This window comes from Danio aesculapii, chromosome 8, assembly GCF_903798145.1.
Source record: "Danio aesculapii chromosome 8, fDanAes4.1, whole genome shotgun sequence".
NCBI lineage: Eukaryota > Metazoa > Chordata > Actinopteri > Cypriniformes > Danionidae > Danio > Danio aesculapii.
The window spans coordinates 39,082,438-39,097,328 of record NC_079442.1 but is presented as its reverse complement, the minus strand read 5'-3'; the positions used below and the strand labels follow the sequence as shown (position 1 = coordinate 39,097,328).

At 34.1% G+C, this 14,891-nt stretch overlaps 1 protein-coding gene across 1 annotated transcript in view; it reads right to left on the bottom strand.

Moving 5' to 3' along the window:
* Nucleotides 1-14,891, bottom strand: part of xpr1a (xenotropic and polytropic retrovirus receptor 1a) — a 136,482-nt gene that overhangs the window by 118,346 nt on the left and 3,245 nt on the right. The window contains exon 2 of the mRNA XM_056463930.1: nt 10,181-10,232. Within this exon, the coding sequence (XP_056319905.1) occupies nt 10,181-10,232 (52 nt within the window). The remainder of the gene's footprint in view (nt 1-10,180; nt 10,233-14,891) is intronic.

Genomic DNA, 14,891 nt, shown 5'->3' with positions numbered 1-14,891 from the left:
CATGTACACCATACAAATACACAGTGAAAGTTGATGTTTACATTTACTGCTGTGGTTGCCATGATAAAAACCTAGAGACAATATTTCAGGTTTTACAGGATTTCATTTTCATATAATTAACAACTTCTCATGTTTGATATAATAATAAAGGATAGTTCACCCTAAACCTCACCTTAAAATTAGTTGTTTATTTATTCACCTTCAGGCCATCTAAGATGTGACTTTTTTAAGTAAAACATTAAAGAAATTTTTTAGCTGAAACTGTGGGCCTTGGTGATTCATTCAATGCAACTCAATGGCTAAGATCAGTTTTAGAGTGTGTATATAGGTGATACTTATATACATATATATATATATATATATATATATATATATATATATACATACATTCAGGAGAATGTACATACATACAAGTTCTTTTTTGAGTTTCACATGTATAAAATATATGTCACAGGGCTGCACAATATTGGAAAAAACTGACACTGCAATATTTTGTTTTTCCAAGATATATATTGCGATAAAAAATAAACAGTATTGAGAAATTCAATAATCAAATGTAAAATAACACCATATAGTTTTCATTTTTTATGGGATTTTAGTAATAACTAAGTAATAAAAACAGTTGAGAACAAAACAGAAAAAAAAAAAAAAAAAAAAAAAAAAAAAATATATATATATATATATATATATATATATATATATATATATATATATATATATATATATATATATATATATATTACTTGTGGAAACAGATGAAACATTGAGGTCTTGTGAAATAAAGGGCTTTCAAGTGCTGGTATAGCAGCTGACTTGTTCTTTATAAATCACAAAACATGCAATATATATATACACACGTGTCACAAAAGAACTTCTCTTAATGTCATTTTTTTATTTATTTTTTTTACTTGCATCAATTTGATCATCTCTTGAATTGATATTTTTACTTACATCATCTGAATTTGAGTTTAGTAAAATCATAGTAAAATTACTTGCAGTGCAGTGCTGAAACCTTCCATTTTTATTACATAATGTATTATTTTAACCCTATATGCTTTTTATTTTGAAGAAAGATCCAGTTGACTAATACAACTGTTCATGGCATATGTGACCTACAGATACAAGATTCAAGGTCACCCAGTTCTACCGTTTATTTTTCTCCACAGAGCAAGACTCTATAGATGGTTTCTTATGTCTGTGTGTTCACTTCAACCGGGAAGATAATTTCAGCTCCTCTCTCTTGCTCTATTGAATTACTGGAGGTGTGCCTGAGCGGTCAGCCAATCAGAAGCTTAACCTATAGAGTAGAAGAAGATGCACACAATTGCTTTTCTGCCGGTATTGATTCAGCATCATTAAACCTTGAAAGGCTTGTGGATTCAATGGGAATGGCTTCTGAAACTGGCCATACAAAGACAGAGACATATGAAAGAGAATCTGATATTAGTGGAGGAAATAACATGCTAAAAGGCAGGGCATTTAAATGGTTTTCAATGAAGAAAAAATGCAAGGACTTGATTTTATACATTTGGAATTGACTGGATCGTGATGACAAGTGGTTGATAATAAAAGTTAATGTTGATGTCAACAAAATGGAATATAATAAAAAACACACAACAATTACCTGTGGGAGCCTTTGTTTTCTTTATAGGCAAAATTATGATTGACTGCATTTTGAAACCAGCAAAGTACACCACCTGACAAAAGTCTTGTCCCCCATCTAAGTTTTAGGAACAACAAATAATAAATTGACTTTTTGGATCATTTGGTATCAGAAGTGGCTTATTTGAAAGGCAAAGGCATTTACCTAAATAAAATATGATCATGTTTTGATTTTTAATTATTTAAATAGGACAGTAAGGTCTGACTTTGCTTAGACAAAAGTCTTGTCACTTAACAGAAATAATGTACAATAAAGAATATACAGCCATGGTGCAGTGGAAAAAAGCATTAATATTGTGCATGACAACCATGAGCTTGGAGGACTGCATCCATACATCTTCTGCAATGACTCAAATAACTTAAAATAACTCAAATAATTAATAAAGTCATCTGGAATGGCAAAGAAAGCGTTCTTGCAGGACTCACAGAGTTTATCAAGATTATTTGGATTTATCTTCAATACCTCCTCCATCTTACCCCAGGCATGCTCAATAATGTTCATGTCTGGTGACTGGGCTGGCCAATCCTGGAGCACCTTGACCTTCTATGCTTGCAGGAACTTTGATGTGGAGGCTGAAGTATGAGAAGGAGCGCTATCCTGCTGAAGAATTTGCCCTCTCCTGTGGTTTGTACTGTAATGGGGAGAACAAATGCTTTGATACCTCAGGCTGTTGATGTTGCCATCCACTCTGCAGATCTCCCGCATGCCCCCATACTGAATGTAACCCCAAACCATGATTTTTCACTAAACTTCCAATAGGTCTTCTGTAGTATTTGTGATGATTGAGATGAAGTTCAACAGATGATTCATCCGAAAAATGTACCTTCTGCCACTTTTCCAAATGATCAACTAGAAGTCGAGTTATTATTTGTTGCTGTTACAACTGGGATGAATGACAAGACTTTTGTCAGGTAGTGTATGTTTTTAAAGGATTACTATTAATCTGTCAGCAAATTAATTTATTTTTAATCAGACACATGACCAATTAGTCTCTCGGATTTGGGCAATATAGTCAAGAAAAAAGCAAATATGATTTTCAAAATTGTCCATTCTCTGCCAAATAACCAGATTTTGATGTAAGATCCATAAACGTGGCTTGTTTATTACTGTGGGCACTATTTATAAATCTGAAGCCATTCATTTTGGTCTCTCAATTGGTTTGGTCAGCTGAAAACAAGCAGGCAAAAAGCAAAGTCAGAGCTCATATTTCCTTCACTGTTGTCTTATCTTTAATTAAAACCGCCAGGCTCAGATAAAAGGCCCGCAGTGCAGGTTAAATACCGCAGGAGACTCCAAATCCATAAAAGTCTTGGAAAGAGCACACACAGGCCATTTAAATGCACTCACCTCAATTACATCTAAATGAATTTGTTTAAAACTGGCAAACTAAGCTGAGAGGACTACAATATTATGAAACGCTGTGTGGTGGGAGTCAGGCGACCTTTAGGTAACTATGGGTAAACCATTCCTGTCTGTTACAAAAAATACAGTGTTCTGGCAAACCCCTCTGGCTCAAGTTGATATTTACACATGTTAATGAGCCACAAGTCTTCCACATACAGTAGCTGACAACTGATAATGTTAGCAAGTTGCTAAGCTAATGACACACTTAAAATTTTACAGATGCTTTGATTTCAAAAGCAAATTTCAAATGAGGAAATACGTGTTTCATTATAAAAAAAACAATAAACAGAGCAAGTGCTGGCAATATAAAGTTTCAGACATTGCTCAGAACAGTATTAGCAAGAATAGGAAAGGATTAATAAACAGTGTAATGGAGGCTAGCTAGTGAGAACTGTACTAGCTTCTCTCTTGACGATAGCGGGGGTGCAGTTTACTAACAACAGATGCCAGAGGCTGTAGTCTTTTGCACCCTTGCTAGCAAGCAGGTCTCCCATGGCAGAGACACCAATTTAAATCTCGCTCTGAACTGAGTGAGTGAGTAGAAGGAGATTGGTGCCAATACACGAATGGGAGTATTGGGGGAAAAATAATAGAGGCCAAATAGTGCCAATCGTGCAACATGTCTGAATCCTGCTTAGAGTGGGGCAAGTGCAACTGGAAAGGTTATATTGGTGCTGCATCCATGTGAGGGAGGTTTATGGAGGTGAGTGTAACTGTGGTAAACTAGTTAAAGATATTCACCCTTGGACTTATGAGACGTACTAGTGACTTGACTCTAGAAGCTGCAATCTTTATCTTATTTGTTACACAGCTATCTCCTACGCAGAAGCACCTGTATGATTCCCGTTTGGAATGTTTTTTTTTTTTTTTTGTAAGTCTAACCCAATTGTAAGGGCTCTATTTTAACCATCTAGGTGCAAAGTTTAAACGAATGCCGCAAAAGCATTAACGACGTGTCCAAATCTACTTATGCTATTTTAAGGATGAAAAAATACGGTTTGCACCGCAGCGCAAGGTCTAACAGGGTTGTGCTTATTCTGAGTGTGTTTTGAGAATAAACCAATCAAAGACTCATCTCACATTCCCTTTAAGAGTCAGTTGCAATGTGCCATGGCGCATTTGCTATTTACATGGCGGACTTTGTAAGTGGAAAACACTTTACTAGCAACCATCTGCAGCGTGAGGATTAAGAACGAGCCTCCTCCATGTGGCCTCTTTACTTTCTCTTTCTCTTGTGGATAAGGAAACGGTGTTGTACGCACTCCGCTGAAGACATCTATCAGCCTACATATTTAATTTAGTTTGTTAAGTGCAAAGACTTGTTTCACAACTATTTCTAATTCTAATTTCCAGCAAACAAATAAATGAGCAATAATAATGAAGTGTGGTCAAAAAACTGAGTTTTATCCAAACACAGATCCTATTCCTATGTCCCATATGGTCCAAAAGCTGACAGGTGGACAAATCTAAGCCTGTTTTTAATAAAACAAATATAAATATCCATATAAAAAAATAATACCATTACTAATAATAATAATAATAATAATAATAACATTAATATTATAATAATAATAATAACAACAGCAAGTTGTCATGAATAAATTGAAAAGAGCCCCCTGAGATCAAGAAGGTATGGAGGTGGTGTTTTTTATGTTTATGTAGAAAATAATAATGTTTGCAATATTTTTATCTTTTAATTCTTTTTCATTTTTTAAGTCTATTTTAGTTCCTCAAAATAGCAGTGCACTAACAATGCACCTTAACACACCTCCTTTATTGACCGGCACACCCATGAGTCAACAAAGTAGCGCAAATGGATTTGCTATTTAGACAATGTAGCACAAAATGTGAAAATTAGAGTTGCGTTGGTCTGAAAATAGCAGCACATCGGGGCAAACGCGTCTTGCGTCTTATTGCAGCGGGTGTACGATAGGGCCCTAAGATTCTTGCACATAGTCGCTCTAAGAAATAGTCCCTCTGTTTGTGTTGAGTAAATCATGATCACCCCTGAAACCTGTGGATTAGTGTTAAACCATGATTCCTATACAGTATACAGAAGAGAGTATTTTGTATGCCTGTGGGCAAAATCCAGTTAAAATACAGCACAGGATTTTCCCTCTTTCCACCCAAAACATAATGTGCACACCGACATGCAAAATGGCAAGTTTAAAGACTTAATTAAGAAAAAAATTGCTGGTGGTAATTTTTTTGGCTTGACTCGGCTTGTTAAAAACTAACCAATCAATGAGATTGTTGGTTTTGTTCATGTGCATTGAGCTGCTAAAGTTAAAGCTAAACACACACACTAAAATGGTCTAGGTGAGCACACGAGAATTGCAGCGTGGTGAGTTTCATTTCACTTCATTTTCTTGTAATAAAAGTGTGGACAGCCATCTCTAGTGTGGTGGGATTTAAGAAATGTTTGATTTTAGACATCAAGCGGAGTTGATCAAACTGGAGCCAATAACCAAACTGATATGTTTGTCTAGTTTCAATTACTCATCAAGGATGACACCCATATTTCGCACACGAGGGGATCTGAAGGCAGATAAGCAGCCTAGGTCTAGGCATGTGGCCTGAACGTTATCAGTAGGGCTGAAAACAATCACCTCATCCAAGCCATCTATTGTCAGGAAGAGATTTTGAACATTCACTTGACTCATTGCCAGCAAAAATCACATGAATGATGAAAAAAGTCTTGGAAAATTAATTAATTCTGAATAAACAGAACTTTTCTTTCATTTTCCACCTCAGCTAGTAAGAAATGTGAGGGTAATGGAGGCCTAAATGTTTTTTTATTTGCCCAAATAACTTTCATAAGTGATTTTGGCATTGCATCAGTACAGTATGTCACTAAACCTCAGTATGAAGTTGACTATTCTTATACTCCCTCTTTGTACTAAATCTCACTGAGATTACTTTCTTCACACTTTCCTTATTTTCACATGCTGTCTAAGTAGGTAGCACATTCAGTGTCAGCATGACAAGTTTATCACGAATTTAGCATCCACAGCAAATTTATGCCAATCTTTTATCCTCTGCTTTTTAAGGCATTTATAGAAAACACTCACGTACCTCCGTCCCGTTAGAGACTTCAATCGCTCATTTCCGTGCCTGAACACGTTAGAATACAGAGTTCATTGGTGTTGCTGACGGTGTACGGGAATGCTGACACTTTGAACTGCCACACTCTCAATATTGAGCTTCAAAATGACTACATCACATCAGGCCAGAGAGAAAGGGAGAGAGAGAGAAAGAGGGCCGTAATAACCCAATAAATTGCCTCCCTCGGGCACCAGTGTGTTCACAGAATATCAAAACTCCTCTTTCTCCCAGACTGTGAAGGAAAAAAAAGCTTCCTCATAAATCTAGCTGCAGTAATTAGTGTTTCATCGGAGGGTTATTTAATAAAATCATCACTTGATCTCAACAGACTCGTAGACAATACAAAGCCATATTAGAAAAACTGCTGCACTAAGCCTCACAAACCATGTTAGGAGTTTTGATAGACATGAAACCTAATATAAAAGCCACATGACAGGTGCTTCAATAAGTCTGTCTATTCCTCTATTCTGTTTTCCCCTCTTTCATTTTCCATCAATCCACTTTCCCTGAAGAGGGACATCAAAGCGGTTTTGGAGGGAAAAAAGAGCGAGACCTCGCAACAGCTGTACTGATACTGGAAACTGTGTGGGGCTTCAATTGAATGCTGGGAAAGCTAGAAAGCCATTGATCTTTATGGATTAGTTCTGATCTGCTGGATTTAGACACTGGCATGGATTACAATATACTGGCCCCATTATCATTAAGATTTAAGTGGACTTAAATGAGTGCTTGCATGATAATTACAAGTGTTATTCAAAGCATTTAGTACCATTTTTAAAAATTCTGGTTGACTGAAAAGCATATTTTTAGATCAGTGAACGATATTACAATTCTTAAAATGTTATATAAACAAATTTAAAGTACAAATGCTAAAAAGTGAAGACAATTATTGAAGTATTACAATATTATAATGCACAATATAAATAAAAATCTGCTAAAAATCAGCTATTATTTTAAATATTAATTTCAGGGAGCATTGGATAATGCCACAGGTTATCTAAATGTAAAAATGTGAGTACTTTTAAACATCTTCTGTACAACGTCTTCAAGGATACTCGCAATTGTTTTTTATGATCTGACCTTTTTTAGGAATGGTGATTTTGTAATTTTGTGGTTTTGTAATAATAATAATAAAAATGTAAGGAAATAAGCTTGAGCTTGCAACTCAGTTTCTCGTTTATAGATATATTAATGCAAGTATCAAATAGCAATAAATAATTAAATAAAGGATTAAAATAAATGCATCAAACTGATGTGGTTTACTGAAATACTGCATTCACATTTTTCTGAAATTTGCATGTTAAATATGTGAAATTAAATACATGACAAAGATTTATGCTTTAGGTTTAGATTTTTCCAACCCAGGCTCATTCTGAAAATGTACTGCTATATACATTTTTAGAGAGCACCAAATACGTCCCAGTAAGTACGTTTTTTGCAGTTTTTGCTTTTGCGAATCCACCAGAGGCCGCTATGTGCGTTTTTTCAGAATGGCGAGTGCCATTCACGACTGCTCTTCTTGCTTAAATCCACCAGAGGCCGCTGTCGACTGATTGACTGACTGACTGACTGACCGATCGCCTGACCCACTCACCCACTTTCTTGGACCCAACCGGCATTTTTAAAAAGCAATCCAGAAAAAGAAAACCCCTCGGCTGATTTTTACGACCTTTTCATATTTTACCACATTCTCACCCTGTTATTTACTTGTTTATTTTCTTATTTGGCTACTGTTGTCTTACCCGCTTTCTGGAACCGTTCTTCGGTGGACTCGAACTTTGACGTCGTGGACAACTTATCTCTGCGTCTCAAGTTTGCTGACGTACATGGCAAGCTAACTGGACAAACTGGTAACAGCTGGACAGCCGTCCATACAGAGGTAAGTGGTCAGCTGCGTGAAAAGGAACGACGTCATATCGCTCCGTAGCATTCGTTTTAAAGAAGAAATGCAGCCATACGTACTTCTGCCTACATAATTCACAATCTCTAGAAACGTAAGCGCTATGGTTTCAGAATGAGCCTAAGTTGGATTTTTTTTTCAAATGTTTAATCCCGAGTAGAAGGTTCTGGCCACAAATAGTATCACTAACAATAAAATATATTGTAGTTAATAAATTTGTGTTGAATAAATGAAGTTCACACAACCTATTAAAACACACCACTGTGACTTCATACAGGAAGGAGCATTTTGTATGCCTGTTAGCAAAATCCAGTTAAAATGCAGCTCAGACATTTCCTCTTTTCCACACAGAACGTTTTTTTAGCACAATAAATCTGTTATTCTGACAAACGGACCTGCCAACTTTTCTTTTATTTGCCACCTCAGCGGAGCCCAGAATTGCAAAAACAAGGTCAAAGTGGCTTGCCAAACACACACACAAAGTCTGACAGAGACACACAGGAGCACTGACTGGAAAGAACATCTCTTCTTTAGTTTGACAGAACCTTGTAAACACACACACACACATACACATTCACCTCCTGAGGGCTATTAGTTATTATTTCTCAGAAAGATGGATGCTAAACAGTATGGTCCTTCTTCAGGTGTCTGCCACTGATATGAATGGCTTGTTCAGGCTTGTTTCTTATCATTCATGATCCAACTGCCTGTCTCTCATAGGACACTCTGAGACTATAATTCATCTTTGCATCATGTAATTTTATATGACGACAAAGCACACTGTGCCATGCTTTGTAACATAACCTACAGTAATGCCACATGAAACCGTCATAAAGCAACGTAACTGATGCACTGATCACAATAAATCAAAATGCAATCTCCATGATGATATGACTTAGTGCGGATGTCAGTTTTTTTTAAATAATTATATTCTTTATCAGTTTTAGTAGTGAATACTTTGTCAAAATTAAGGCTTGTTGGTTTACTGATTGCAATTGTAAATGTAGTTGTAAGTATTAAATACAGCATGTTTTATTTTATTTTTAAAGCGCAATTGTAGCATTACAAACCATTATTTTATTAAATATTTTTATTTAATAATAATTACCAGAAAAAAAGTCAATCATAATCATTACTTTATAGTCATTATTGTCATGTTTACTGTAAAAAGAACAACTGAAAGTGATTTTAATTGTTTCTTGGAGAATGCAACCCAGGTTCATTCTGAAAAGGTACCCCATATACATTTCTAGAGAGCACCAAGTTTTTGTTTTCACGAACCCACCAGAGGCTGCTGTTTACACTTTTTTAGATCTCAAATTTCTCTCACGAGTGCCATTCGCGCCTGCTACTCTCACGTAAATCCACCAGAGGCCGCTGTCAACTGAATGACTGACCGATTGACTGACCAACCTACTGACCTACCCTCCTCTTTCTCTAAACCCAACCAACAGTGTTTTCAAAAACACTGAAAGACTCTAATTATTTCAGAACGAGGGATAGTGAAAGTGACATATTGAGTGAAAATTCCTCTCCATCACAAAATAAAATAAAATAAAATAAAATAAAATAAAATAAAATAAAATAAAATAAAATAAAATAAAATAATTAAACATAAATAAAATCAAACATAAATAAAATCAACCAAAACTAAACTAAATTAATTTAAATAAACAACTGAACTCCATAATTTTCCAATATTATACAGCCCAAATTCTGATTCTTAAAACACTTCAAAGTTCACCAGTAACACCTCAAACTAAACTTTTACCTTAAAACCTCTACCAGGAAATTAGAGTTATGAGACTTGAAAAAAAGTACTAGAACAACATCACCGCTGCATCATTTTGAGACTAAACGACCTGAAACCCAAGAACTCTGTTTACTTCTTCAGATAAACCATTTCCATGCCGCACCCCATCACCCTCACGCCTCGCACACATCTGACGTCCTGTAATAATTATAGCCATGCCCACTGTCTTGCCAGAGATGTGGCAGCACTGAAATGCCCCCTATTTATAGTCTGCAATTCGTTCTGGGCTGCTGGAGGCGGGCAGAGGATGGAAAAAGGGTTTGGTCATTGCGTGTTGAGATGGGAGTCTCCTTACCTTCTAAGGATGGGGCCTGATCCTGGGCCGCATACAGCATCTCCTTGAAAGCCTGTGTCAGAAAGACAGATACGTTAATGAGGAGATCGTGGTCTGTTGGTGTGGATCAATAATGAACAGGATTGTTACACAAACCCCATAAAAGAAACTTGTCAGTACAAAAGAGATGAACATTTCTGCATGTGTGAAGTTACTGAGGTTTCAAACACTGATCTAACATGCTACAGAAAAAGGCAACAGTTGTTTCTTTAGAAATGAGTGTGAAATTTTGACTCAGAATATGGTCACCACTCTGTATTTTGTGATTCACAAGTGCATTTATGATTGTGAATTGCACTATGGGATGTTGATATCTGCTCTGTCGACTTTTGATGTTGAAAATTCTACTCTAAGGTTTAACAAAGTGATTTTTGTTGATATATTAGTAGTTTGAAGTTATATAATGTATAAGAAATAATATATAGAGAAATAAGTCTGTAAAATAACAGATAATGTACTGCCAGTTTATTACAAGGCTTTTGTACTGTAATATACAACACAAACTCTGACAATATCTCACTTTAAACTATTAAAATTTTAATAAAAGTTACTTTTTCAAACTTTTCAAGGTTAAATGTTGTTGGAAGAAGGATTAATGTCCCATAATGCAATTCAAAAGCATTAATAAACAGGGGAAAATAAATAAATTAAAATGTAAATTACAAAATATGAAAAACTGCTAATTTCCAGAAATACAGCTGAAGTCAGAATTACTTGCCTTTCTGGATTATTAGCCCACATGTTTATTTTTTCCCCAATTTCTGTTTAATGGAGAGCAGATTTTTTCAACACATTTTAAAATTAATTTTAACAACTCATTTCTAATAACTGATTTATTTGTGTCAGATATGCTGCTTGCATTAATTAGTTTAGTTTTCTTCCTTCAAGAACGATGCATTTTTATTTTTTGACTCAGGAAGATTTTGGAGATAATACAACCTTCATTTATTCATTCATTCATTAATTTTCCTTCAGCTAAGTCTTTTTATTCATCAGAGGTCGCCACAGCGGAATGAACCGCCAACCTTTCCACCATATGTTTTACACAGCGGATGCACTTCCAACTGCAACCCAGTATTGGGAAACATCTATGCACACATGGAAACTGGAGCACCCAGAGGACACCCACGCGAACATGGGGAGAACATGCATACTCCACATAGAAATGCAAACTGGCCCAGCCGTGGCTCTAAGCAGCGACCTTCTTGCTGTGAGGCAACAGTGCTAACCACTGAGCCACCGTGTTGCCCCGATGATACAACGTCATAAACTAAAAAATAAAAGTTTAGTTTGTAAACTTTTATAAAAACAAAAAAGTAAATCTCAGAAAAAAAGAGAACACATGCTTTCATTTCAGCATATTATCTTGTATAATAATAGTTATAACAATAACGTGCACATTTATCTGTATATCAAATATATTCATTTAACTTCTATACATATTAATAAATAATTTTTCACAAATTTTCTACTCTCGCTCTCTCTCTCACATATATATATATATATATATAAAGCATATTATCATATTCATATTCAGCATATTATATTGTAATATAATAATATTAAAAAAACAATAATAACATGCACATTATTCTGTATATCAAATATATTCATTTAAATTCTGTATTTATATATATATATATATGAATTGATTTTTTCACAAATATTGTACTCTATATAAATATAAAATAAATACTACATGAATAAACTTTTAGAAAAAAAGTAAAAATAAGAAAAAAGAGAAACACATGCATTCATTTCAGCATATTATATTGTAATATAATAATAATAATAATGAAATATTAACAATAATAATAATAAAATTTTAATTTTCTATATCAAATATATTCATTTAACTTATATACATATTAACTGATTTTTTCCACAAATATTTTACTCTAAGTATTTAGAAATAACTACTACATGAATAAACATTTATAAAAACAAAAAAGTAAATATCAGAAGAGAAACACATGCTTTAATTTCAGCATATTATATTGTAATATAATAATAATAATAATAATAATAATAATAATAATAATATATTATTAATAATAATATATTATTAATAATAATAATAATAATAATGTGCATATTAATTTTGTACATCAAATATATTTATTTAACTTATATACATACTAACTGATTTTTTTTACAGATATTCTACTCTAAATATATTTAAATAAATTCTACATGAAAAATACATATAACATAATAATTTAATGCAAATGCACCTCTTTCTTTTGAAAATATTTAAGTCTTTAGATTTACTTTGTAGATTACAGCAACAAAAAATCTATCGGATGTGGCTTTACTGGCACTCAGGGGACGTAACATTATCTGCCGATTTACTACACAAGCTGCTGTCAGTGCAAGGAACCGCTTAGTCTATATATATATATATATATATATATATATATATATATATATATATATATATATATATATATATATATATATATATATATACAGCATACTGTAGATTGAAATGCATATCTGACACAACAAAAGACAAATCATAATCAAGAACATTTATCTGCCAAGCAAACCTCGCTACATCAAGTTAAATGGCAACCAAGCCAATTAATGAAGACTTTTTCTATTCACTTGTACACAAATTTCCCACCTCAAGGTCAAAGCCTGGCCACTGTTTCAGCCAATGAAATAAGAGAATCGTCAAGATGGCGGCATTGCCATGGTGATTGAGATGATGACACAAAGGCTTGATGTGTTCAAGTTTTACAACTGAATAGCTGCAAGCAGAATACATGTGCACTATACATCTGCTGATCCTCCAGAAATATGCATGCATGCGTCTGGGTGAGTTTGGGCAGGTCTTTGCGTCCAGTGAGCCTGGCAGCAGATGTCATCCCAGTGGGAGAGAGAGCGCAAGTCCCTGTGTGTATATGTGTGTACGTGTGTGTCAGTGCATGTGTGAACAGCAGGTCTGTGAAGTCAGCCAGAGAGATCCATACGTCCCAGCCAGAGAAGAGACCTGCTGCTTTGAAGAAATAAAGTGTGTGCAATATGCAGGCTCAAAACTAGACACATTTTCTGTTTGTGTATATATATTTATATTGTGTGTTGCTAAGATAAGTCTCAGATACAAGAAAAATATTCAAGTACAAATATTTTATTTAAAATTACTCATAATTTTAATCTGATAACAGTAAAACTGGCAAAATCAATCTCAGGTGTGCATTAAAGAAAAAAATTCAATCTTATTTAAGGATTACAAATACTTTTCGATAGGCTTCACAGGCCCGTAGCCAGGTGGGGTTCGGGTGGTTCGGAAGACCCACCCCTCACTGACAAATGTCCAGAATTTGTCCTATACATACTCATTTGTCCTATTTTGGCTGCTATGCCCTTATAAATAGTGAAAATAACCCATCAAAAAATCATTAAGACCAACCAGAATCCTCCTCAGAAATCCTTTTTGGCTGTTGCTTTGGTGTGACTTCAGCTAATCAGTTTTGGCCAATGCAAACAATAATTTTTCTGGAGTCCAACCACCAGCTGTGCAAGAAAACATTTTTAAATGGAGGAAAGATTTTACAAGAAACTTTTATTCTAAATCTTGGACCTTATTCTTGAACCAAAAAGTGGCCAATAAAAATGTGTGAAGCACCAAACGCAGCCCATATCAAAATGAATTTGAATATTAATTTGGCTAATATTGTTATCCATGAATGTACTTTTTACAAGACAGGCTAGAAAAATTTTGAAGATGTACATAATTGATATTATGCTTAATAAATGACAAAGGGGTACAGTTTTTAATTCAAAACTAGATTCCTATTTTTTCTAATAATATATGATGTAATAAATTTGTATTTGAAAAATAAATACTTAAATTATATTTCGTTAATCTAAATATTTAGGAAATATCTTTGGTACATTAAAAGTGTGGTTATGATGACCATTCAACAAGCTAATCCTGCTAAAATAGTGCTTAAAATGTTACTAAAGTGCAGAATTTAAATTTCACAATTAAATAGAAAATGAGGCGAATAACTGCAAAAAGGTCCACTTTTTGAGAAAAAAGAACCACCCCTTTCACCAGGCTGGCTATGGGCCTGTTCCAACATCCAAATCCAACACCCTAGTAACCTAATGGCAATTGAGAGCACTTATTGACACCCCAAAAACCACCTAGAACTTTGTTGAAACCTGAATTAACAATATACCATCTTTCTCAGTCTATTTTTTCAGTCTAATAGTTCAGCCCCATGAATATTTTTTTATTTTTCAAATTCCATTTTATTATTATTTCCTGAAATTTTTTTTTCTGTTTTAAAGATTATATTTATTAATACTTCTTACATTTAAATGTCATTTTTATTCCCCCCTAAATTTCATTTTATTTACACAGAAATATCCGTTTTGTTTCATGTGGTTGATAGATTGATCAAATGTTCCTGTTTCATAAGTTAGATTATATTTTTGTAATCACAAGGCTTGTCTAATTAACTGTAATAACAAAATTCACACAATTTAACATTTCAGTTTCAATTCATTTGATCAACTTTCCAACTTACACATTTAAAGTTGGTTTTATTGCAGCTTACTCACAGACACACTTTTGAATAAGGCTTCCAAAATTTCCAAATTAAAACATTCCACATTAGAAATATGATTCTGTGATTATGTTAACATGTTCTGCATAATT